General features: G+C 38.1%; 1 protein-coding gene across 3 annotated transcripts in view; it reads left to right on the top strand.

Moving 5' to 3' along the window:
• The window catches only part of TCP11L1 (t-complex 11 like 1), a 36,965-nt gene extending 17,907 nt beyond the window's left edge, over window positions 1-19,058 (top strand). For 2 of the 3 annotated variants that reach the window (XM_063289514.1, XM_063289512.1), the window contains 8 exons: window positions 138-270; window positions 2,089-2,209; window positions 4,563-4,783; window positions 6,165-6,301; window positions 9,146-9,345; window positions 15,219-15,400; window positions 16,330-16,502; window positions 17,027-19,058. In XM_063289514.1, coding sequence (XP_063145584.1) covers window positions 138-270; window positions 2,089-2,209; window positions 4,563-4,783; window positions 6,165-6,301; window positions 9,146-9,345; window positions 15,219-15,400; window positions 16,330-16,502; window positions 17,027-17,235 — 1,376 coding nt within the window. In that variant the 3' untranslated portion in view covers window positions 17,236-19,058. The remainder of the gene's footprint in view (window positions 1-137; window positions 271-2,088; window positions 2,210-4,562; window positions 4,784-6,164; window positions 6,302-9,145; window positions 9,346-15,218; window positions 15,401-16,329; window positions 16,503-17,026) is intronic. The other variant, XM_063289513.1, reaches the window with a different exon arrangement.
• Window positions 19,059-20,007: the final 949 nt, after the last annotated feature.

Here is a 20,007-nt window from a genome sequence, read left to right as displayed (position 1 = left end):
ATGGGTACGTAAGTACGTATGTATGCTTAATACTGTGTTACAGCTTCAGGTACATCTCCAGTTGGCATGATCAGATTGTACCTTGAACATTTTTCAACCAGGATATACTTGCTGAAGTATATTTCCTTGCTCCACAGCTAGCCCTCCTCAGTTTGTGTCAGTGGAGGAACTGATGGATACAGCAAAAGGTGTTACAAACATGGCCTTAGCCCATGAGATTGTTGTCAATGGAGGCTTTCAGATTAAGCCAGCCGACTTGCCAGAAAACAGGTAAGAGGCCTGTTATCATGGGTTGAAAAAACCTAGAGCTGGAATATAATTCATCTCTTAAAGGGAAAGAGGCATGACCGGTGGCTCCAAAAGTGAGGTCACTACTATAATTAAGTAGATTTGCAACATGCTCAGATCAATACTATGGACATTTTTTCTGAATTGTCCTACAGTCTCTATTAGACTGCAGTCTTACAGAGAGCATATTTTTCTTTTATGAAAAAATACCCGTGGAAAACTTTAAGACAGAAGGCAGATATATTAGGACATATTCATTATTTTAACTGAAACTGCAAAAATATAGTAATAATTACAAAATATACAATTTACAGTAAAAGAACAACACAAGTAACAATCCTCAATATTAAAACCCAGTAAAAATTGCATATATCTTGCCAAAACGTTGATTGATTTGGAGAAGGAAGAATAGTTGTCAAGAATACAGAAAAATAAAAAACCTTTGCCTCCTCAAAATCATGCATTCCAAGTTGTGCCATTCTTCGTTTACAGGTGATATCTTCCAGAGTGCTGTCTCCCAAACCAAGCCAAGCACTCCATTATTTCCTTCCAATAGCACACTTTATTGTTTTAGTACCTGCCAGCAACAGTGAAACGGTCTTATGAAATTTTTAAAGGAAATTCCATGTAGAGATAAGCATGGGATTAAAGCAAACAACTGTTATGTGAGTTTGTTCTGTAGAGAACACATGGAGCTTTCAAAACTTGGGTTGATTGAAGCTCTTCAGCTTCTCTGGCAGCTATTTTCTTCCATATATATGAATGGGTAAGAAAGCCCACTGAGTTTCTGTTACTGCCATCATAGTCACTGAGCCTAGAAAGAAATTCTCTTTTTCTTCTCCACTGTGATTCCCTCTTCAATACATCATCTACGTGGGCCCTTTGGCAACAGATTTTCCCATGCCTTTGCTATAATGTGTTTCTCAGTTAACTGTGCATCAGATTACTTTTCTTCTAAGCCCCATATAGGTAGTCCTTGACCTACGACCATTCATTCAATGACCGTTCAGAGTTACAGCAGTGCTGAATGAATGGTGGTTACAACTGGTCCTCAGAGCTGCGGCCATCCCAGCACCCCCATAGTCACATGATCACAATCTGGGTGCTTGGCAATCTGGGTGCTTTGCACTTACGACCAGTTGCCAAGCACCCCATGATCATGTGATCGCCATTTGCAACCTTCCCTGCTGGCTTCTCCAGAAAGTCAATGGGAAAGCAAGCAGGGAAGGTCACAAGTTGCTTAAGGTAAATCTCCACCACCACGCCCTCTCCCAGCTGCCCCCCAACCCATGTCTCTCGTGCACTGTCCCTGACCCATGTGACACATCTCACACACCCCTGCACACCCTCCCTGACCCTCATGGCACCCCGACCCATGTGCCCCTCATGCACCCCCACACACCCTCCCTGACCCACTCAGCTCCTCTCTCTCCTCCTGCGCACCCTCCCTGACCCTCGCCCCCATGTACCCCCTCACTTCTTCCCCCACCCAGCAACAGCCACTTAACCTGCCTGCCAGCCTGGGACTTGCAACTTCCTGATGGCTTCCCCACTGACTTTGTTTGTAGGAAGCCAGCAGGAAGTTGCCTTGCTTAACGACTGTGGGATTCAGTTAACGATGGCAACCAGGACTGCAGGAATTGTCATCACTAAGTGATGCGGTTGCGCTTTACAACTGCATCGCTTAGTAACAGAAATTCTGGTCCCAATTGTCATCCTAAGTCAAGGACTACCTGTATGCTGACTATTTTTATATTAACATTATATTTTAGTTTAATTATCTGTCATTTTGCTTACCAGCCTTGAAAGAAGAGTAAGAGATATTGTCCACAAAGCTTTTTGGGATTGCTTGGAAACACAGTTAAAAGAAAACCCACCTTCATACGATCATGCAATTAAACTTGTAGGAGAAATTAAAGAGGTAAGATAGAATGCATTTGTTGTCATTTGCAAACTTTGAATGTTCCTTGTCTATCCACAAATTAAATTATTTAAGAATAACTGAAATAGCAGCAGTCTGTATACAGCTTGGTTGTACAACCAGTGATCTCCAAGGTTTTTTGGATAGATCATTACCTCCCTTTATTGGCCACTGATATTCATTAAACTATAATTAAACATAATGACTTTGAGAATAAACATAATGACTTTGAGAATAGAGAAGGTGGGGTGGTGAAAATAATCAGTGTATAAATAAATGGATGGAGTTGAATATAATAATTACTCTGGACACTCCTCCTTTCCTCTGTCCCACTCACATCTGTCTCTTAACACATTCCAAGAGACCCATGCAGAACCCTTGACACCATAGAGAGTTACACATCCAGGCTATACAGATATTTGGAGTTCCCCATTATTTCCTGCTTTCCATTTTAAAAACTGAAAAAGGAGGCTGTAAATGAGTTCACAAATCTAATAGAGGATCTAGGGTCTATCCAATTTTTTGTGGAGGGGTTTTCTTACATTATACTACAGGTAGTCCTCACTTGACGACCCTAACTGGGACCAGCAACTCCATTACTTAGTGACGCAATCATTAAGCAAAATGTCACGTGACCACTCTGCTTGGCGATGGCAGTTCTGGCAATCCCAGTTGCTGTTGTTGAATGAATCCCATGCGGTCATTAGATGAGGAACTACCCGGAGCCAAGCCATTCTTGAAAGAAGGTAAGGGACTGCCTCCACTTCAGCTTCCCCCATCCACCTGTCTCTTCCCCATCTCTGCCCTTGTGGCCACCCACCTACCCACTCCCATCAGCTGCCCGGCGCTGCACCTTCCACTACCATCTGGGGCCTTCTTTTGTGCCGGTGCAGCCGGAGCCTTCTTTTGTGTGCCAGCCAGGGCCTTTTGTGTGCTGGCCAGGGCCTTCTTTTGTCCTGGTACAGCCAGGACCTTCTTTTGCACCAGCCTTTTGCACACTGGCCAAGTCCTTCTTTCAGGGTGCATGAAAGGAAGACCTGGCCAGCATGCGAAAGGACCTGGCTGTTAGTGGTGCATGGCACGACACACACCCGCCCACCCGTAGCTCTTACTCACTGGCTTGTGGGGGGTTTCCATGGTGCCTGCCCCACACATGGCCAGGATGATGAGCCCAGCAGAAGGGAGGCAGGCAAGAATGATGACGATGGTCAGCTGGGGGTGGGGAGCAGCAGCAGCAGCAGAGGAGGTGGTCGTAAATGTGAGCGGGCCCACATTTTGTTCACATGAATGCAGGGGCTCTGCCACAGCCAGAACTTCGAGGACTGGTCATAAGTCCCTTTGTTCAGCGCTGTTGTAACTTTGGACAGCTGCTGAATAAATGGTCATTAAGCGAGGACTACCTGTATTTGTTATCTTCCAAATGATCCCATTTTCATTGTTGGCTAGTACTCTTAAAGTTCTCAAAAAAGATGGGGTAGTATACTTGGATAACCAAATGAAAATGTAAAAATAGACCTTTGTGTCCCTTTGTGAGTTTCAGATGCATTTTTTGGTACACTGTGGAATATGGTTTGCTGGGTTAGATGAACTATGGTTTGATCTATTAAATAAGTTTTTACTTTCTTAGAACCATGATCTGTTTAACCTGGTACCTTGTCTTCTTGTCTTTTGGAGACATGGATGGGTAATGCAAATCCTTTATTTGTAGTTCTGAAATACTTTTTGTTGCTTTGCCCTCTTAACTCCTTTAAGATCTGCCGTATACTGCTCTAAAATGAATATACTAGGACTTTTTATTTTCCCCCAATCTGATTTATGACCTGACACTACTGAGAAATTATGCTGGTCATTGTACTTTGCCACCTGACTGAACAAGATTTTTCCCTTTGGCTGTAGCTATTAGATCAGCCTTTACCTTCTATATTGAAATCCTGTCAATTGCTTCTTTGTAGCATGGTATTGGTGGTGACCAATTGGTGGTATTAGGAGGGGAATGTCTTGCAAAAATTACAGGGCATGCAGAAGGATAAACGCCTAACCCTCCTCTGTTCCAGTTGCTTTTTTTTCCAATTTTTTTTCCCCGAATTGAACTGCTAAAAGAGGCTTTAGAAAAACAGTGGGGCAAAAATCTGCACTCAACTGCATTGTGAATATAGTTGGAGAAATGTCCAATTCCTATATGGGCATTTCAGTAAATAAAACTATGAAACCTATGATCATTTGTCCTTATATTTTTATATGACTACTTTTCCTAGTAACATAAAGTTGTCACGGTGTTTTTTATTTTCAAAATGGTGATGACAGCAGTGTAATAGTACCAGGAGCTAATAAAAAGGACATTACTTTCTTTCAGGCTCTCTTGTCTTTTTTGCTGCCTGGCCATACTCGATTAAGAAATCAGATTACCGAAGCTCTTGATCTGGAGCTGATAAAACAGGAGGCTGAGAATGGTGCCCTTGACATTTCTAAGCTGGCAGAATTCATCATTGGAATGATGGGGACGCTCTGTGCTCCAGCGAGAGATGAGGAAATTCAGAAGTTGAAAGACATTCATGAAATTGTTCCCCTGTTCAGGTGCTAGAAGTGGAAAAAAAAGGAATAATTCTTCAGTTCAAAACAGCTTAAACAGCTGCAAGATTTTGATAGGCATTAAATGCTGTGCGGACCACTTGAATATATTTTCTTCTTTGCTTTTTAATGGGGACGCTATGATGAGAATGCAGAAATTTGGAATAATAAAGTAAGACTGTTCTTTGGCTAAGGATTATTCTTAAAACATTTTGCAGTAAGGTATCTTTCTAGCTCTTTGAGGTGAAAGGTCAAGCCCCTTACAGCAGACCACAACCATGATTCACACAGAGTTTCATTAACCAGGTTTAAGGTCAAGAAATAAGAGGTTAGCATACAGAATCCTGGAAACTAAGTAAAACTCCTGCCCTCATTTATGAGTGAATTCATAACAGTGGGCTCTTTGTGAATTGTTTAAACCTCTTTTTCCCAGAATGTAAACCTTAAGGGCTAACTGTCCTCTTCCAGATAAACTTGGTATTGCAACATCCATCTGCTCTTCGTTAGTGATGTTTTGAAATATACCCTTTTCTTTCCCAGCCTCAGTGAATTCTCTTATTTAAAGGCTCCTCTGACTAAATGTGGATTTCTTTCACATAAAAAAACTCCACATGTTGGGAGGAACCATACCAGCTTGGGATTCTGCTTCATGTGCCATTTTTCTGTGTAGAAGAAATCGTTTGATAGGGAGCATTTGATCATGGCAGATCCTCTTTCCTGGCATTCAGAAGCAGTATTGCTCTGAGACAGGCATATGATATCAATAGGGATTGGACTACAGTTATCAGAGTAAATATGGATAAAATTGTGCTATTAATCTTTCTCCAGAAATAAATCCAAATCGATTCATTGGAATTTGCCCCCAAGAAAATAGATATAAGACTGCAATTTAAAGATAATTTGTAAAATAATGAAGCTTTCTCCAATCTAGTACCTCCCAAATATGTTATAATTCAAATCCAATGCAGTAATTTCCAACAACCAAGGCTGAAAGTGGTACTCTCTGTATTATGGAATTCAAGATCAGCACTTCTAGGGAGTGATTTGAAGCATTATAATAAAGGATACTTATAATATAATAATGTAATGTAATGTAATGTAATGTAATGTAATGTAATGTAATATAATATAATATAATATAATATAATATAATATAATATAATATAATATAATATAATATATATAAAGTATTATTCCAACGTAACTACTGTGTGGGTATTACTTTATTATTTCCATAAACTTTCCTTGAAAGAAGACTAATGCAGAAATTCTTCTTTTCCTTTTAACTTACATGCATAGTTAATTTTCTTGACTGTTCAAGGCTTGTTTTGTTGTTTAAAAGTATGACTAAATCTTGAAAAGCTTAATGTCTTTTTATTTTTTACAGAGCAATTTTCTCTGTGTTGGATTTGATGAAAATGGACATGGCTAATTTTGCTGTCAGTAGCATTAGGCCACATTTAATGCAGCAATCAGTAGAATATGAAAGAAAGAAGTTTCAGGAACTGTATGAAAAACAGCCAAGTATGATTTTTCTTGCCTTCCTTTACTAAATGACATATTTCTATTGTTTAATGGAAAATTATGAAGTAGATTCAGCATAAATATTCAGTTTCATTTTTAACAACTTACTTAACCATTAAATAATCAATAAAACATTAACATTTAAAAAAAAGATATGCAAGTCAAAATAAATGATAAAATACTACCAAATGCCTGCATGCCCAATGCATTTCCCACACATCAGTTCCGAAGAAAAAATTACACCAGGTTTCATGGGCTTTGCTTTAGTAAATCTGGTAGCTATTCACAAAAGTGGAATTAATCTATTGTGCTGGACCATTGTAAATGTCCTGTGAAAAATGGACAAGAATGATCAGTAGCAGTAATTATTCAAGCCTGTTGTGTTTTAGTTCCGATAATGAGTAACTAAATGGGCATGAGAAATGGTAATATCTATCAATTTTATGACAACTCCAACATATGACCCCTGCCACTTGTGGGCTTGATTCAAGCCCTTCCTGGTTTCTGTGTGGGGCTGGGTGTGCGTGATAATCTGGATTTGGGAGATTATAAATGCTTTCTTTGGATTTAGGTTGTTGGGGCAGGTTCTGGAGCACATGGTGAGTATTCAGCTGCAGAGAAATCTAGATCAAGCAGATTACCTGCACTTTTCCATCATAATCCAGGACTGGGCATTGAGCACCTATGGGCGTTGGGGATTGGGGCACTGTTCTTTAGTGGTTTCATTTGTATCTCAGTGGTCAGTTCTAGTCAGTGGTAATAGGGGAGGAGACAGTGGCCTACTGTTCCTGTGGTGGGGTACCAAAGGAGTTGATCTTTTCCCCCTGTGATTAACATCTGTATGAAGCCACTAGGAGAAGTTATATGGGGGGTTGGGGTGCAAGTCTTGTCCTGGAGACTGGTGGGGTCTGGATAAGGTTCCAACTAGTTTAAAGTGCTAGTTTTCAGAAGGACTGCCTACTCTAATCATATTCAAACCATCATCTTCCCATATTTTGATGAGATTTTGTTGTATTTGAAAAGCATTTTATATAATATTAATGAGATTCCTTTGAGTTTAAATGAATTAAATATGTCACTCTACCAACCTTGTTAATGTTCTTGATTGATAAAATCTCATGAGTTTAAGGAAAGATAAAACAAAACTAGACTTGTAATCAGTTCCCATCAATAAGCAATTTTAATTAAATCTTCTGTCTTCCCATTCTTTGATCATATTTATCTGTGTATTTAAAGTTCAGGTGATAAAGGAATTGGAGAAGAGCAGAAGAATCCAGGCTCTGAACCTGTTTCTGCCTTTTCTAAGCTTCTAAGCATTTTTAAACATGGATTTATGATAGTAGTGTTTAATTTGTTAGTATCCGGGAGGAATATTTTGCTGGCAGATTGAGAGTCCAGCCTTAGCTCAACCTGTACCCACTGAATTCTTCTTGAGTTCCAAATAATGTGATTTGTTTCAATTAAAAAAAAAAAGTTGTATGTTTAACATGCCTTAACTTCCATTTTACTTTGCTGATACCAAATGGTTTCCTGATTGTAGAGGAATTAAAAATATTTATTTATTTATAATTATTTGTAATGTACAACCACGTAATGATATTGGAAATGTTTGAAATGGGGTTTCCATTTTAGGAAGAGTAGCCATTGTAATTATAGCTCTTCTGCCAAACAATGATAAATAAAGATGACTTAAACTCTGCTTTGATCTTTGATCTTTCACAAGAAAAAGTGGTGCTTCTTTCTGGAGCTGTCTGAACTCCAGTGACTGATATGATCTACTTTGTGAGGCCTTGTCTCAACATGGAAAAGCAAGGGGCTTTGCTTCCATACCTGCAATCAAACGTGTCAAGGTGGGCTATTTGCTCCTAGGAGTATGCCTTCTGCGTGTACCCATGTATGCACAGAAGACTGTGAAAGGCCAGCAAAGTGACCAGTTTGACACAGCACAGCATCTTTGATGTGGAACCACATCAGGGGAGCTCTTTGACATCTTAATCCAAGTAAAGTGGCCCTTTAAAGTGTTTGAGATTTTGCACAGGCTGAAGAGTTATTTTTCTTTAATTGGTGTGAATCCTTTATAGTATTTTTTCCTAATTATTCTTAAACTTTTGGGCTAATGAGTAGTCCAGTAGATTCTTGAAAATGTTTTTGTAGCTGCTTAACTTGAGAAATTTGCTAGAACCAGTCCACATAAATGGGAACAATCCTGATGGAAAACATGTTAGATTGCCTTGTCAGTCAAGCTGTATTCAACAACTTATGAATAGAACAGATTCTTGACTGGATCTGTAGGAAGATGTTGGAAGAGTACAGCTTTTAGGGACAGTGGGTGATGTTAATAAGGTAACAATAAGAATGATATAGAATATGTGTTCATATATTTCTGTTTTAACCAATTTAACAGCCAACTGATTAATCCAATAAATTATTTTGATTTGGAAGACCAGAAAAATTAGTTCTTTGAATGGAATGCTAGAAAATACAATTAGCACAGGCCTTTACGTTATCTTCTGACGCCCTTATTCAGGTACCTGCCCCATCAGAAATGAATATGGAATGACTAAGAGGTGGGCTTTCTTAGCTACTGAGCCTTGGTTACTTCCTTCCAAAGGAAATCTACCTAAAGACAGCATTTTATTTTTAGGCTCCAAAATATACTTTTTAAATTTAGGTCTGTTTTTGTATATCGTACTGTATTGCATTTATTTATCTTGTCTTATTTTGTAAATCCTCTGCACTCAGTTATGGAGAAAGGTGGTATAATTTTGGTATAAATAAATAAATTGGTGGAGAGATGACTGAATGAAAATTTTCTCTCTCTTTGTCTCTGTCTCTCTCTCACAGATTGCTTAGATTTTGTGACTGAATGGCTGCAAGGAGCCATGGCTGACCTCCAATCCAGAGTTGCATGTGCTAGTATTAATGATGTTACATCTGCCAGTAACACTCCGGCACTGTGTCCTGTTGCTATACAAAATCATGCATATATTCAACTGCTCAAGTGGAATCATCTGCAGAAACCTTTTCCAGAAGTAACTATATCTGTAATTTTTGAAGTCTAGATAGAAACAACTGCTTGGAATCTTAGGACAGATTTTAAACCACCCTTGTTCTTAACCCCTCTGGTTAAGGCAATCCAGAATTTCATACAAGGGAATAAAGTAGTCTTCTAGATGTGAGTAGGTAATGATGGGGAAGGAGTGCTTACCTCCAGAAAATTGTTGTATTTCGTTATTGGGTGTACGGGAAAATCATTGGTTCCTTCCTGCTCGTTATGGATGCTTAGAGGAGGCACAGAAAGCTCCATTTCCCTTCTGATAGCCTGTTTTATTTTTAGGGTAGCTGTGAAGGAGAGTATCGATACTCACAATTGGTTGTTGAGAGAAGGTACTCTCTTTCCTCACTTTTTCTCCCCTTCAGGCTGTTCTGATTGATAAAAACCAGACAGCTCTCCCAAATGTCTAGCTTAGAAACAGGAGGCTGGCAGTGAAGTGGCAAAATAATGTTTCTGAACTCCATGTAAATCTCCCCCCTCCCTTCTCCATGTCAAGGGTAGACATCCATCCAGCTGGCCAAGGTGCCATGTCTATTCCAGATGAGCCCATTGCTTTCTTTGTGTTGGATATGCAGGTGCCAGAGCCTCCTGTGACTTCATCAAAGAAACCTAACACACTCAACGTTCTCCACTAGTCCACTACATTTAAAGTTTGCATTTCTTTTTAATTAACATATTCTCTACTTGCAAGAGAAGCAGGCAAAGAAGTGGGTTTGATAGGCTGCTAACCAGTGCAAAATACTGGAATTGCATGACATCTCTATTAAAGGATAAGCTTAAGTTAGTTTTCCAGGCACAATTTCAGGAGTTGATCTTTGACGCCCTAAATAGTTTGGGTCGTTCTGAGAGACTGCCTCTCCTCTTTCAAATCTCTCCAGATAGTTAAGGTCTACAGGAGAGGCTGTCAGCCCTTCAAGGTAGATCAGACTAGGAATCCAAGGTCATGTAAGTCAGTATTATTTTTACTGTCAAGCGATAGGAACAGAATCTTGCAGGTCTGAATGCTCTTCCCCCTCTGTACCTTTATCTTCATGAGAACTAGGGAGGACCTTATCTGAGACACTTACTCATGTTACATTCCTGCTCTGGACTTAGGCCTCTTTTATCTGACCATTGTCTTGGTAGTGGCTCTTCCATCTGTCCCTCAAGGCCATCCCCTCTTCTCTCTATGTTGGCTTGCCTCAAGAATTCCTTACTTTTAGAACCCAGATTTGGGGGTACATGGAAACAACCTTATCTTCATGATTTGAACAGCCAGACTCTTAGGATTTGAAATGTGTTCCCTTATGAGTTGCACCCCCATTTTTTTTTGTTTAACCTTCTAAATGTTAATACATTTACCATTTGTATTTTGATTTGTTTTTATCCTGTACTTTTTATTTGTGTATGTTATTTTATATGCATATACTATTTTTAAGATGTAAACTACCTTGAGTATTCAGTTTGAACAGAAATAGGGAACATAAAGTGAATTAGTTAATAAAAATGTAACTTTTTTGGACTGATTTATATGGCTGATTTAGATTATTGGACTAGCCAATAACGTTATGATTGGCTACAGAATCACTGGAACGTTATGAGGTGATATGAACATTTTGTCCCTGAAGAGCCAATATAGCTGGCATATTGGACCTGAGATACCAAGATTGCGTTCAGATTCCTATTCTACCATGAACCTTATTGTCTGAACCTGGGCATGTCATTACCCATAGGCCACCCTAATTTAACAAGCTCACTTCATCATTGTGAGGATGAAGGGAAGGATTGTGAAGCACTAACAGTGGGAAAGCTGTATGATTGTTTCTACTGTCCTTGATGTATTTCATCATTCTATGTTTTTTTCCCGTATTTTGCTGGTCATTGATCATAATTAAATAAATCTGCTCTGATTTGAGCTGTGGCTTAAGATATTCAGCAATTAGGGAAAGATTGTGCTGAAACCTTTTAGACAGTTATGTCAGTGTATGAATACAATTATCCTGAAATCATAAACAAGAATCTTGATTGTGTAAGCAAGCATTATGATTTGGTATATTTCATCCATTTCTACTTTTAAAAATTGGTATACATTTTTCAGTGGAAGGAAAGGATTTTTTTAACTGTCTGGCAATCTATTATGTAACAATCTGATTTGTTATTTGCACAAAGAGTCATTCTTTTTTAACTAGAGGACAAGTTACATCCAGCCTCTAGCCTCCCTTTTTTGGAGAAAGTTATGGAGAAGGTGGTTAGAGTGCAGCTCCAGAGGAAGTGGATTATCAAGACTCTTTTCATTTAGGTTTCAAGCCAGGATATGGCACTGAGATAGCAGTAATTGTACTTGTGGATGACTTCTGATGGGACCATGATAGAGTGATGTAACTCTCCTAGTTCTTTTGGCAGCTTGCAATACCATCAGTCATGGTATTCTTTTGGACCGACTCTGGGGTTTGGGAATTGGGGGCACTGTTCTTTAGTGGATCTTTTCATTTGAATTACTGTATAGTAACATAATCTACATGGTGCTGCCCTTGAAGACCACTCAGAAACTACAGCTGATCCAGAATGTGGCTATGTGAATAATTATGAATGAACATCAATATGTCCATGTGACACTTGTTCTTTGTACCATTTGGTTTCTGGATGCAATTTAAGGTGCTAATTATCACCTACAAAGGGCTTAATGGCTCAGGACCTGGCTACTATTTATAGAACTGTATTTTTCCAATTGTCTCCACTAGTCCTAAAAAAATCAGACAGTGTGAACATGCTTTGGGTTCCTACAGTAAAGCAGTGCTATATTGTTGGATCCTCAAAGTGTGCTTTCTCTGTTGCTGCTCCTGCCCTCCAGAATACTATTCTCCCCACCCCCACCCCATTTGGTCCCAATACTGGAAATCTTTTAAAATCGTGTTTTTTGCAACAGGCCAGAGGCCAGGGGAATTTGTAATCTCACTTGACTGCTGATAGATGATTGGAATTTTCTGTATTTCCCCAGTGCATTGCTTTTTCTGTGCCTGGATATGTGTTCTTAATGATGTTTTTAATTCTGTACCCCACCTTGAGTCTTTCTGATTTTGCAGCCTTATAAATCTAATAAATTATTACTAATAATTATTAGTAGTACTCCTTAGGGAGCAAACCTATGTGAAATTACATATAGATGGCATTTATACAGAATTCTTTTGTTTTCATAGAGAACTGATTGCTTTTTATTATTGTGCCTTGGATTTTTTTAAAGAAGCTGTATATACCGTCATGGGAAAAAAATAAGTACACCCTCTTTGAGTTCTATGGTTTTACGTATCAGGACATAATAAAAATCATCTGGTCCTTAGCAGGTCTTAAAATTAAGTAAAGACAACCTCAGATGAACAACAACACATGACATATTACACCGTGTCATTATTTATCTGACAAAAATAAAGCCAAAATGGAGAAGCCATCTGTGAAAAAGTAAGTACACCCTTACTGCCTCCATAGGTATTAAGAGGCTAAGTAGCAGCCAGGTGCTGCTAATCAAATGCCCTTGATTAATTGATCATCAGCAAGTGTGCCCACCTCTATAAAAGCCGAAGTTTTAGGGGTGTGCTGGTCTTGAGCGTTCAGGTGTTGTTAACACAATGCCAAAGAGTAATGACATCAGCAATGATCTTAGAGAAGCAATTGTTGCTGCCCATCAATCTGGGAAGGGTCGTAAGGCTATTTCCAAGCAATTTAAATCTTTCTATAGTGAGGAAGATTATTCACAAGTGGAAAACATTCAAGACAGTTGCCAATCTTCCCAGGAGCGGACGTCCCAGCAAATTCACCCCAAGGTCAGACTGTGCAATACTCAAGAGAAATTGCAAAAAATCCAGGAGTTTCATCTCAGACTCTGCAGGCCTCAGCATGTTAAATGTTAAAGTTCATGACAGTACAATTAGAAAAAGACTGTACAAGCATGGTTTGTTTGGAAAGGTTGCCAGGAGAAAGCCTCTTCTCTCTAAAAAGAACATGACAGCACTGCTTAGGTTTGCAAAGTTGCATCTGAACCAATTGCAAGACTTCTGGAACAATGTCCTTTGGACAGACGAGACCAAAGTGGAGATGTTTGGCCATAATGCACAGCACCATGTTTGGCAAAAACCAAACACAACACAAACATCCCATACCAACTGTCAAGCATGGTGATGGAGGGTTGATGATTTGGACTTGTTTTGCAGCCACAGGACCTGGGCACCTTGCACTCATCGAGTTGACTATGAACTCCTCTGTATACCAAAGTATTCTAGAGTCAAATGTGAGGCCATCTGTCCAACAGCTAAAGTTTGGCCAAAATTGGGTCATGCAACAGGACAGTGATTCCAAGCACACCAGCAAATCTACAATGGAATGGCTGAAAAAGAAAAGAATCAAGGTGTTGCAATGGCCCAGTCAAAGTCCAGACCTCAACTAGATTGAAATGCTGTGGTGGGACCCTAAGAGAGCTATGCATAAACAAATGCCCGCAAACCTCAATGAACTGAAGCAACGTTGTAAAGAAGAGTGGGCCAAAATTCCTCCACAACAATGTGAGAGACTGATAAAGTCATACAGAAAACAATTACTTCAAGTAATTGCTGCTAAAGGTGGTTCTACAAGCTATTGAATCATCAGGTGTACTTACTTTTTCACACATGGCTTCTCCATTTTGGCTTTATTTTTGTAAAAATAAATAATGTCATGGTGTAATAGGTCACGTGTTGTTCATCTGAGGTTGTCTTTACTTAATGTTAAGACCTGCTAAGGACCAGATGATTTTTATTATGTCCTGATACGTAAAACCATAGAATTCAAAGAGGGTGTACTTACTTCTTCCCATGACTGTATATAACAAAGCAGTGTATTCATCTGAGAAAATGGAAAGATTTAATAGCAATATTAGTAAGCTTACTGGCTATTTTAGAAGCTGCAGTTGAGCAGTTCAAATACTTGAGCAGTTCAAAGCATCACTGAAGAGAGACCTCAAAAGGAAGAGAATTCCACAGTTTTGAGCCATTACCAAAATAACACTTTGTTTTAGGCATATGAGCCTAACCAAATGCAATGCTTAATGCATGAATCAATTCTTAGAATACAGTCTAGATTATGTAGATCAGAGATTGGTCCCAAGCCACCTAGGATTTTAAAGTTAAAACCAGAATTTATGAGTTGTATCAGCCACAGGAATTGCTGTAAATAAATTATGTTTGGATGACTCTCTGGTTGTTTTGATTGTTCTATTATCTTGATACATGTGAAGTGTCTTGATTTATGAGAAATTGCTATCTATATTGGTTTCCTTCTCATACTTATCTTTAAAAATCAGCTAATTAAAAACTGGAACATTTGGTTCATTGGTATATGTACTTTACACAAAATGTACAGCAGATTTACAACCTCAAGGTAGGTGATGAGGTCCAATGTCTTTTATGGTACTGTGAACCTGGCAGTACTCAAGCTTTCTCATGTTTCTTAATTGAAGAAGTTAAGTGGTGGATTCTAGAGAAGTGTGTCTTGAATTGAGATATAACAGTAATTGATCAGAAAGAATTATATTACATTTGATCCATTGGTGTTGTATAATTTGTACATTTGCTTCTTCTCTGGAAGTTTTGTATTTACTAGGGCTTTAGTTATAGCCGGTTATGAAGTTGATGGCAATGAGGTTTTTGGAAAAGGATCCATGTATGTATAGCATAACTTAACATCCAAAAGATTGAGAGGTTGACAGAATAGAGTTTGGAAGTTAACTCTATTAAGAAGTCTGAATAAACCCACTTGCATTAGGCTGTGGGGTTTCCCATTTCTTTCTTACCACACCTTGTCATTCTTTATATTCCAAATTTAGATCCATTTTCTATTGTGAAAATATTTTTACAGACTGTGTTAATGGACCAAAGCCGTTTCCAGGAAATGCAGTTGGAATTGGACCAGCTTATTCTAACTGGTGCTGTTCTTCTGGTAACCTTCAATGCGGCAGGCACAGCTCTTTCAGATTTGCCAGCTTTTACCAACCAGCTCAAAATGGCTATCCGAGTATTGCTGACAGGGCTACACATTCCGTGAGTACAATGCAAATTTTGGCCTCTTATAGTATGATACAGAATGGTATTGATGTGATACTTGGAGCTTAGGCCTACTTACTTGAAAGGATCCAGATGTTTTCCTGCTTCAGTGGTAGTAGAAAGCCTTAAAAGTTAATGGGAATATTTTTCTCTATAAACAACTTCATAGAAATGTCTGAATTTGGAACAAGGAACCTGTTTAAAATCAGCTGACCTCAACCTTACCAAGTTGGTAGCTTTTACTGTAGATGTCTGTCTGTTGGGTCTGCAGATTCTATATTCCCAGCCAGCTAACCTGAAGCTGTGAATGAACTAACATGTGCATTCTGAAAAATGTGGGTTGTTTTTTTCCCCCCTGAATCATGATTAACTCCTAGTGCGAACAGGAAATGCTACTTTCCGTCACTGTCATTCCCTTAAGAGTTTAATTCGATGAGCCATGGTGGCTCGGGTTAAGACGCTGAGTCAGAGGACCATTAAGGTTGTCAGCTCAAAACCTGAGAGCACGAGCTGCGTGATGGAGTGAGCTCCCATCAACTTGTCCCAGCTCCTGCTAACCTAGCAGTTCAAAAGCATACAAATGCAAGTAGATGAATAGGTACCACTTGGGTGGGAAAATAACAGGGACATGAAAGGAGCCCCCTTGGGTGACATCACCAGCAAATCCTTTCGCTACAGAAGTGCCTTGGTGGGTGCTTCTGACACACACACAAAATGAATTTAATTTCTTATTAATTTAAAAGAAACAAAAATGATGGGACAGTTTCCACTAATGTCACTTTCCTCTGCAGGGTTGCTTGGTGTTTTTTGTTTTTGTTTTTTGATTATGATTTTGTTTGACAAATAAATCAGTTTTAATGTTTCATGCGAGCCATTACAACATATGGAAGGTTTTATCATTTCTCAATTATCTAATCTTTCTCTAGTTCCTTCAACTTGAGTGAAACTTTGGCTGTCATAAGTGAAAAGATTTGTGCTGAAGTTAACAGTTGCCTTTCCCAGCATGGCTTTATACCTTTCACACCTGAAAAAGTGATTGTGCTTAAAGGACAAATCCAGGCTCTTGCCAATCCTGATAACACTGTATGCAAACTGATAGGTATGTACTGTAGATAAACTGAGTTTTTATGCGGAGAGTTTCCCAGTGTTAATAATTGTACAATGTCTGCAAGTCAAATTCATATTTGAGAACATGCCATATGTTAATGTTGTAAAAGAGAGGAAATTAATTGAGCGAGGATAACCCTTTGTGATAGGCCGTATATTTTAGTATCCATAAACAGTTTATTTTTGCAAAGTGAACATGGAGGTTAAACTGAATAAAGGTTTTAAAAGATTAAGGATTTTTTCCCAAGATAATTGCAGAGGTATAGAAAACAGGATATGTCCCCTTATATTTTATGTCTTTGGATGCAACAGGAAAGCAAAGATGCATCAGGATGTTTGGAGTGAAAAGACAATTATGCTGAAGGAACTTTTATTGCTTATGATTGGGCTAGGCTTCTTGAATCAGATAGCAGCACAATCTTTTGACTAGTTTGATACATAAGCTTAGTTTGGCTCTTACAAGATAAATTAGGACTCTTAAGATGTCTTACTAACTTACTCACTTCTCTTCTCAAGATTCAAGGATCCAGTTGTTTTTGGAGAATTACCTTGCTTGTGGTCATCAGAAATCCCTTCCTCCTGTGCCTGGTGGATTGGGCCCTATTCAGAGAGAGCTGGAGGATATTGCTATCAAGTATATTCGCCTTGTTGACTACAACAAGATGGTTTTCACTCCTTATTATGATGCAATTCTTAGCAAAATATTGAATAAAGAGTTTCCTTAGCTGTGAAGAAAACTGAAAAATGCCAAACCCATTTGTATGCTGTCCCTCAACAAGAGGGCTTCAGTCCAGGGCCAGATAAGAGAAAGCTGTTTTATTCTGCTTTTACACTTTGGGATTTTTTTTGGTCAGAATTATCAGGGCTGGAAAATGGAAGCTTCCTTCAGAGACCAGTTGTTCATTTAGGATCCCCACGATCAGCCTTGCCGTGTGTTGCACCCTTCTGTGTCACCTCTCCTAGCATAGCCCAGTGCTGTTCAGAAACTTCTCTTCAAAGCATTACATGGGACAGATTCATTAGGGTAAAATGCAGTATCTCAAGAATTGTGCTGATCATGCTCCGTGGGACTTTTCCAGAAGTCCCCAGCATGGTTAGTTTGCAACATTTCACTCCACTTGTTCCTTCTGGCCAGTAGCTTAGGGATTCAGACAAGCTTAGGAATCAAGTGGTTTGCTGTATTCTGTCGAAGCTGATTCTTACATGGGAAAAAGTCCTGAATCAATGCTTGGATCATTACTGTTGGCTCATTGTGGTTAACTTTATCTATTGTAGAAACATTGAAACCTTAAAAAAATGGCTTTCCAACAAAAGTTTCCAAATAATTCAATAGCAGTGATCAAATATCATTATGTAAAATATACATAAAAATATATTGGCTTAGTATTTAATTTTTTTGGCCATAATGGCCAGTGGCAACATAAAAAGGTAATTATGGAAACCATCCTGTTAGCATGACTGAAAAATACATGCTAACAGGTTCTTAATATATATGGTTCTTTATATGGTTCTTAAAGCCTGTTCTAAATACTTCAACTTAAATTTCCACATATTCAGAATTTGAATATTGATAGTTAAAGCACTTTATATGTATTCTGCAAGCCAAGGCTCTGTGAGCCATGGTTTTCTATAGCCTTTGTTTCTGTATCTGTAGATTCTTGGTCAAAATCATATATATTTTTGTAGAGTATTTTCCAGTTCTTTATTTCCCTATTCATAAGAATGCTATCCTGTAGACTCAAGGAGATGTTTTTCTTTTGACATGTGGAAACTCTTTTGAAAAGAGCGGTTTCTTAGTTTTCTATTAGTGTAGCGTGAAATGCTATTAAAGACAAACCTTTATAGCTGAAGCAGTTGAGTAACAGTAGATCCACTGAATCTTATTGCTGGGTTTTATTTACATATAGAAAGCTTGGGATTAGAAGATGGACCAGCCTTAGTAATAAAAATCTCAAGCTCCCAGTTCAATTGCTATTTTCATATAGTTGCAAATACAAGCCTTAGCACACTCATTTGTCCAAATGTTAGTAGACACAGGCAGATTCTGCCTCACCTTCCCTGTTGGGCCCGCAGCACAGAATTTCACACGCTCAAGACCCAGTGGTCAATCCATAGGGAGAAAAAGATGCTTCTGTGCATGCATAGCTCTTGCTCAGTTGGATGCAAAAGATTTATTGATTTTGATGTTACAGATTGTTAAGAGAGTTCTTTTCTTATACAATGAACATATTCTAAGAAATATATTGAAATCTGCTTGGCTGTCTTAAAAAATAATTTCAAGAGTTCATAAATATATAGCATCTTGGGTTTTTGACAGAATAACTGGGTTTCTGAAGCAGAATTGACCTGTGGATTGCTTTCCAGTATTAAAGTTTAGTAAAATAAATTATATTTATTTATTGTATTAGTTAAGGCCGCTGAACTAAAAATTGTTATTTGTTAGAATAAAAATTATATCCAAAAGCAGGAATAATAAAGCAGAGAAGCTTTAGTTGGAAAGACAGATGCAATATGGGGTCTGAAAGTTTAGTGGCTGTCTGTTAAATATGACTGAGTTTTGTTGTCAAATACCAAAAGATTGTGGAGTTGCAGACCTCAGTTTTTTCACTTAAATAATCTCTTTAATGATTGGAATTACTTAAAAACAAAATATTTGGTCATATTCTAAATAACTAAACAGTAATTGGTCTGACACAGCACAACCAAACTAATATTTTTTTATTGGAATGTTTATTGTTTTTATTGTAATTTCTTTGTTGTGAGCTGCTCAATGTCACTGGGAGTCAGGTGGCATACAAGTTTAAATTATTATTATTATTATTATTATTATTATTATTTCAGTCCAGCAATATGTTCAGTATATCATTGAACCCTTTTTGAAGTGTTTGTTTTGTTTTTAATTTAAAGAATACTCCTGCAAATGCCTTCCTTTTGAAATTTAATGCTTGCAGGATTTTAATAAGCAAAAATACGAATCCAAATATTTTTGTTTTATGTAAACAAGTATCAGTCTAAAACTAGTATTTGTAACATTAAAAGAAAAAAATTACCACAGTGAAGCCAAACTTAATCATTCAGTCTCATGAATTCTAGGAAAGTTAGTCCTTTAAAACTTTTTCACTAAAATCAGTTAGACTTTGGATACTTAACTGTTATTTTTAGATTCACCTATCCACCAATTTTATTGCTTTAAGACAGAAAGCAGTGGGGAAAAAACCCTATTGATGGAAATTCAGTATCAGAATTGTTTGACATGTTTATGGGATTCCTTGAATTATTAATATTTCAAACTTGATGTTTTTTCTCAGTGTTGCTGTCATCTACGCTGTATGTGCATCTTTAATATGAGATGGTAACTCATCTGTAATAAATTAATTTTTCTGCTGTATGTATGTTGTGGTTTCCAGTAATTAGCATTTACCCCATTTTTGTTGTTGCTTTATTTTCACCGTTTTTAAACTTTTGTTTACTTCACAAATGCTTGCTGTAGGTTTGGG

The sequence above is a fragment of the Candoia aspera genome, chromosome 1 (assembly GCF_035149785.1).
Source record: "Candoia aspera isolate rCanAsp1 chromosome 1, rCanAsp1.hap2, whole genome shotgun sequence".
NCBI classification, from domain to species: domain Eukaryota; kingdom Metazoa; phylum Chordata; class Lepidosauria; order Squamata; family Boidae; genus Candoia; species Candoia aspera.
Note: the sequence above shows the minus strand (reverse complement) of the source record. Positions and strands in the feature narration are given on the sequence as shown.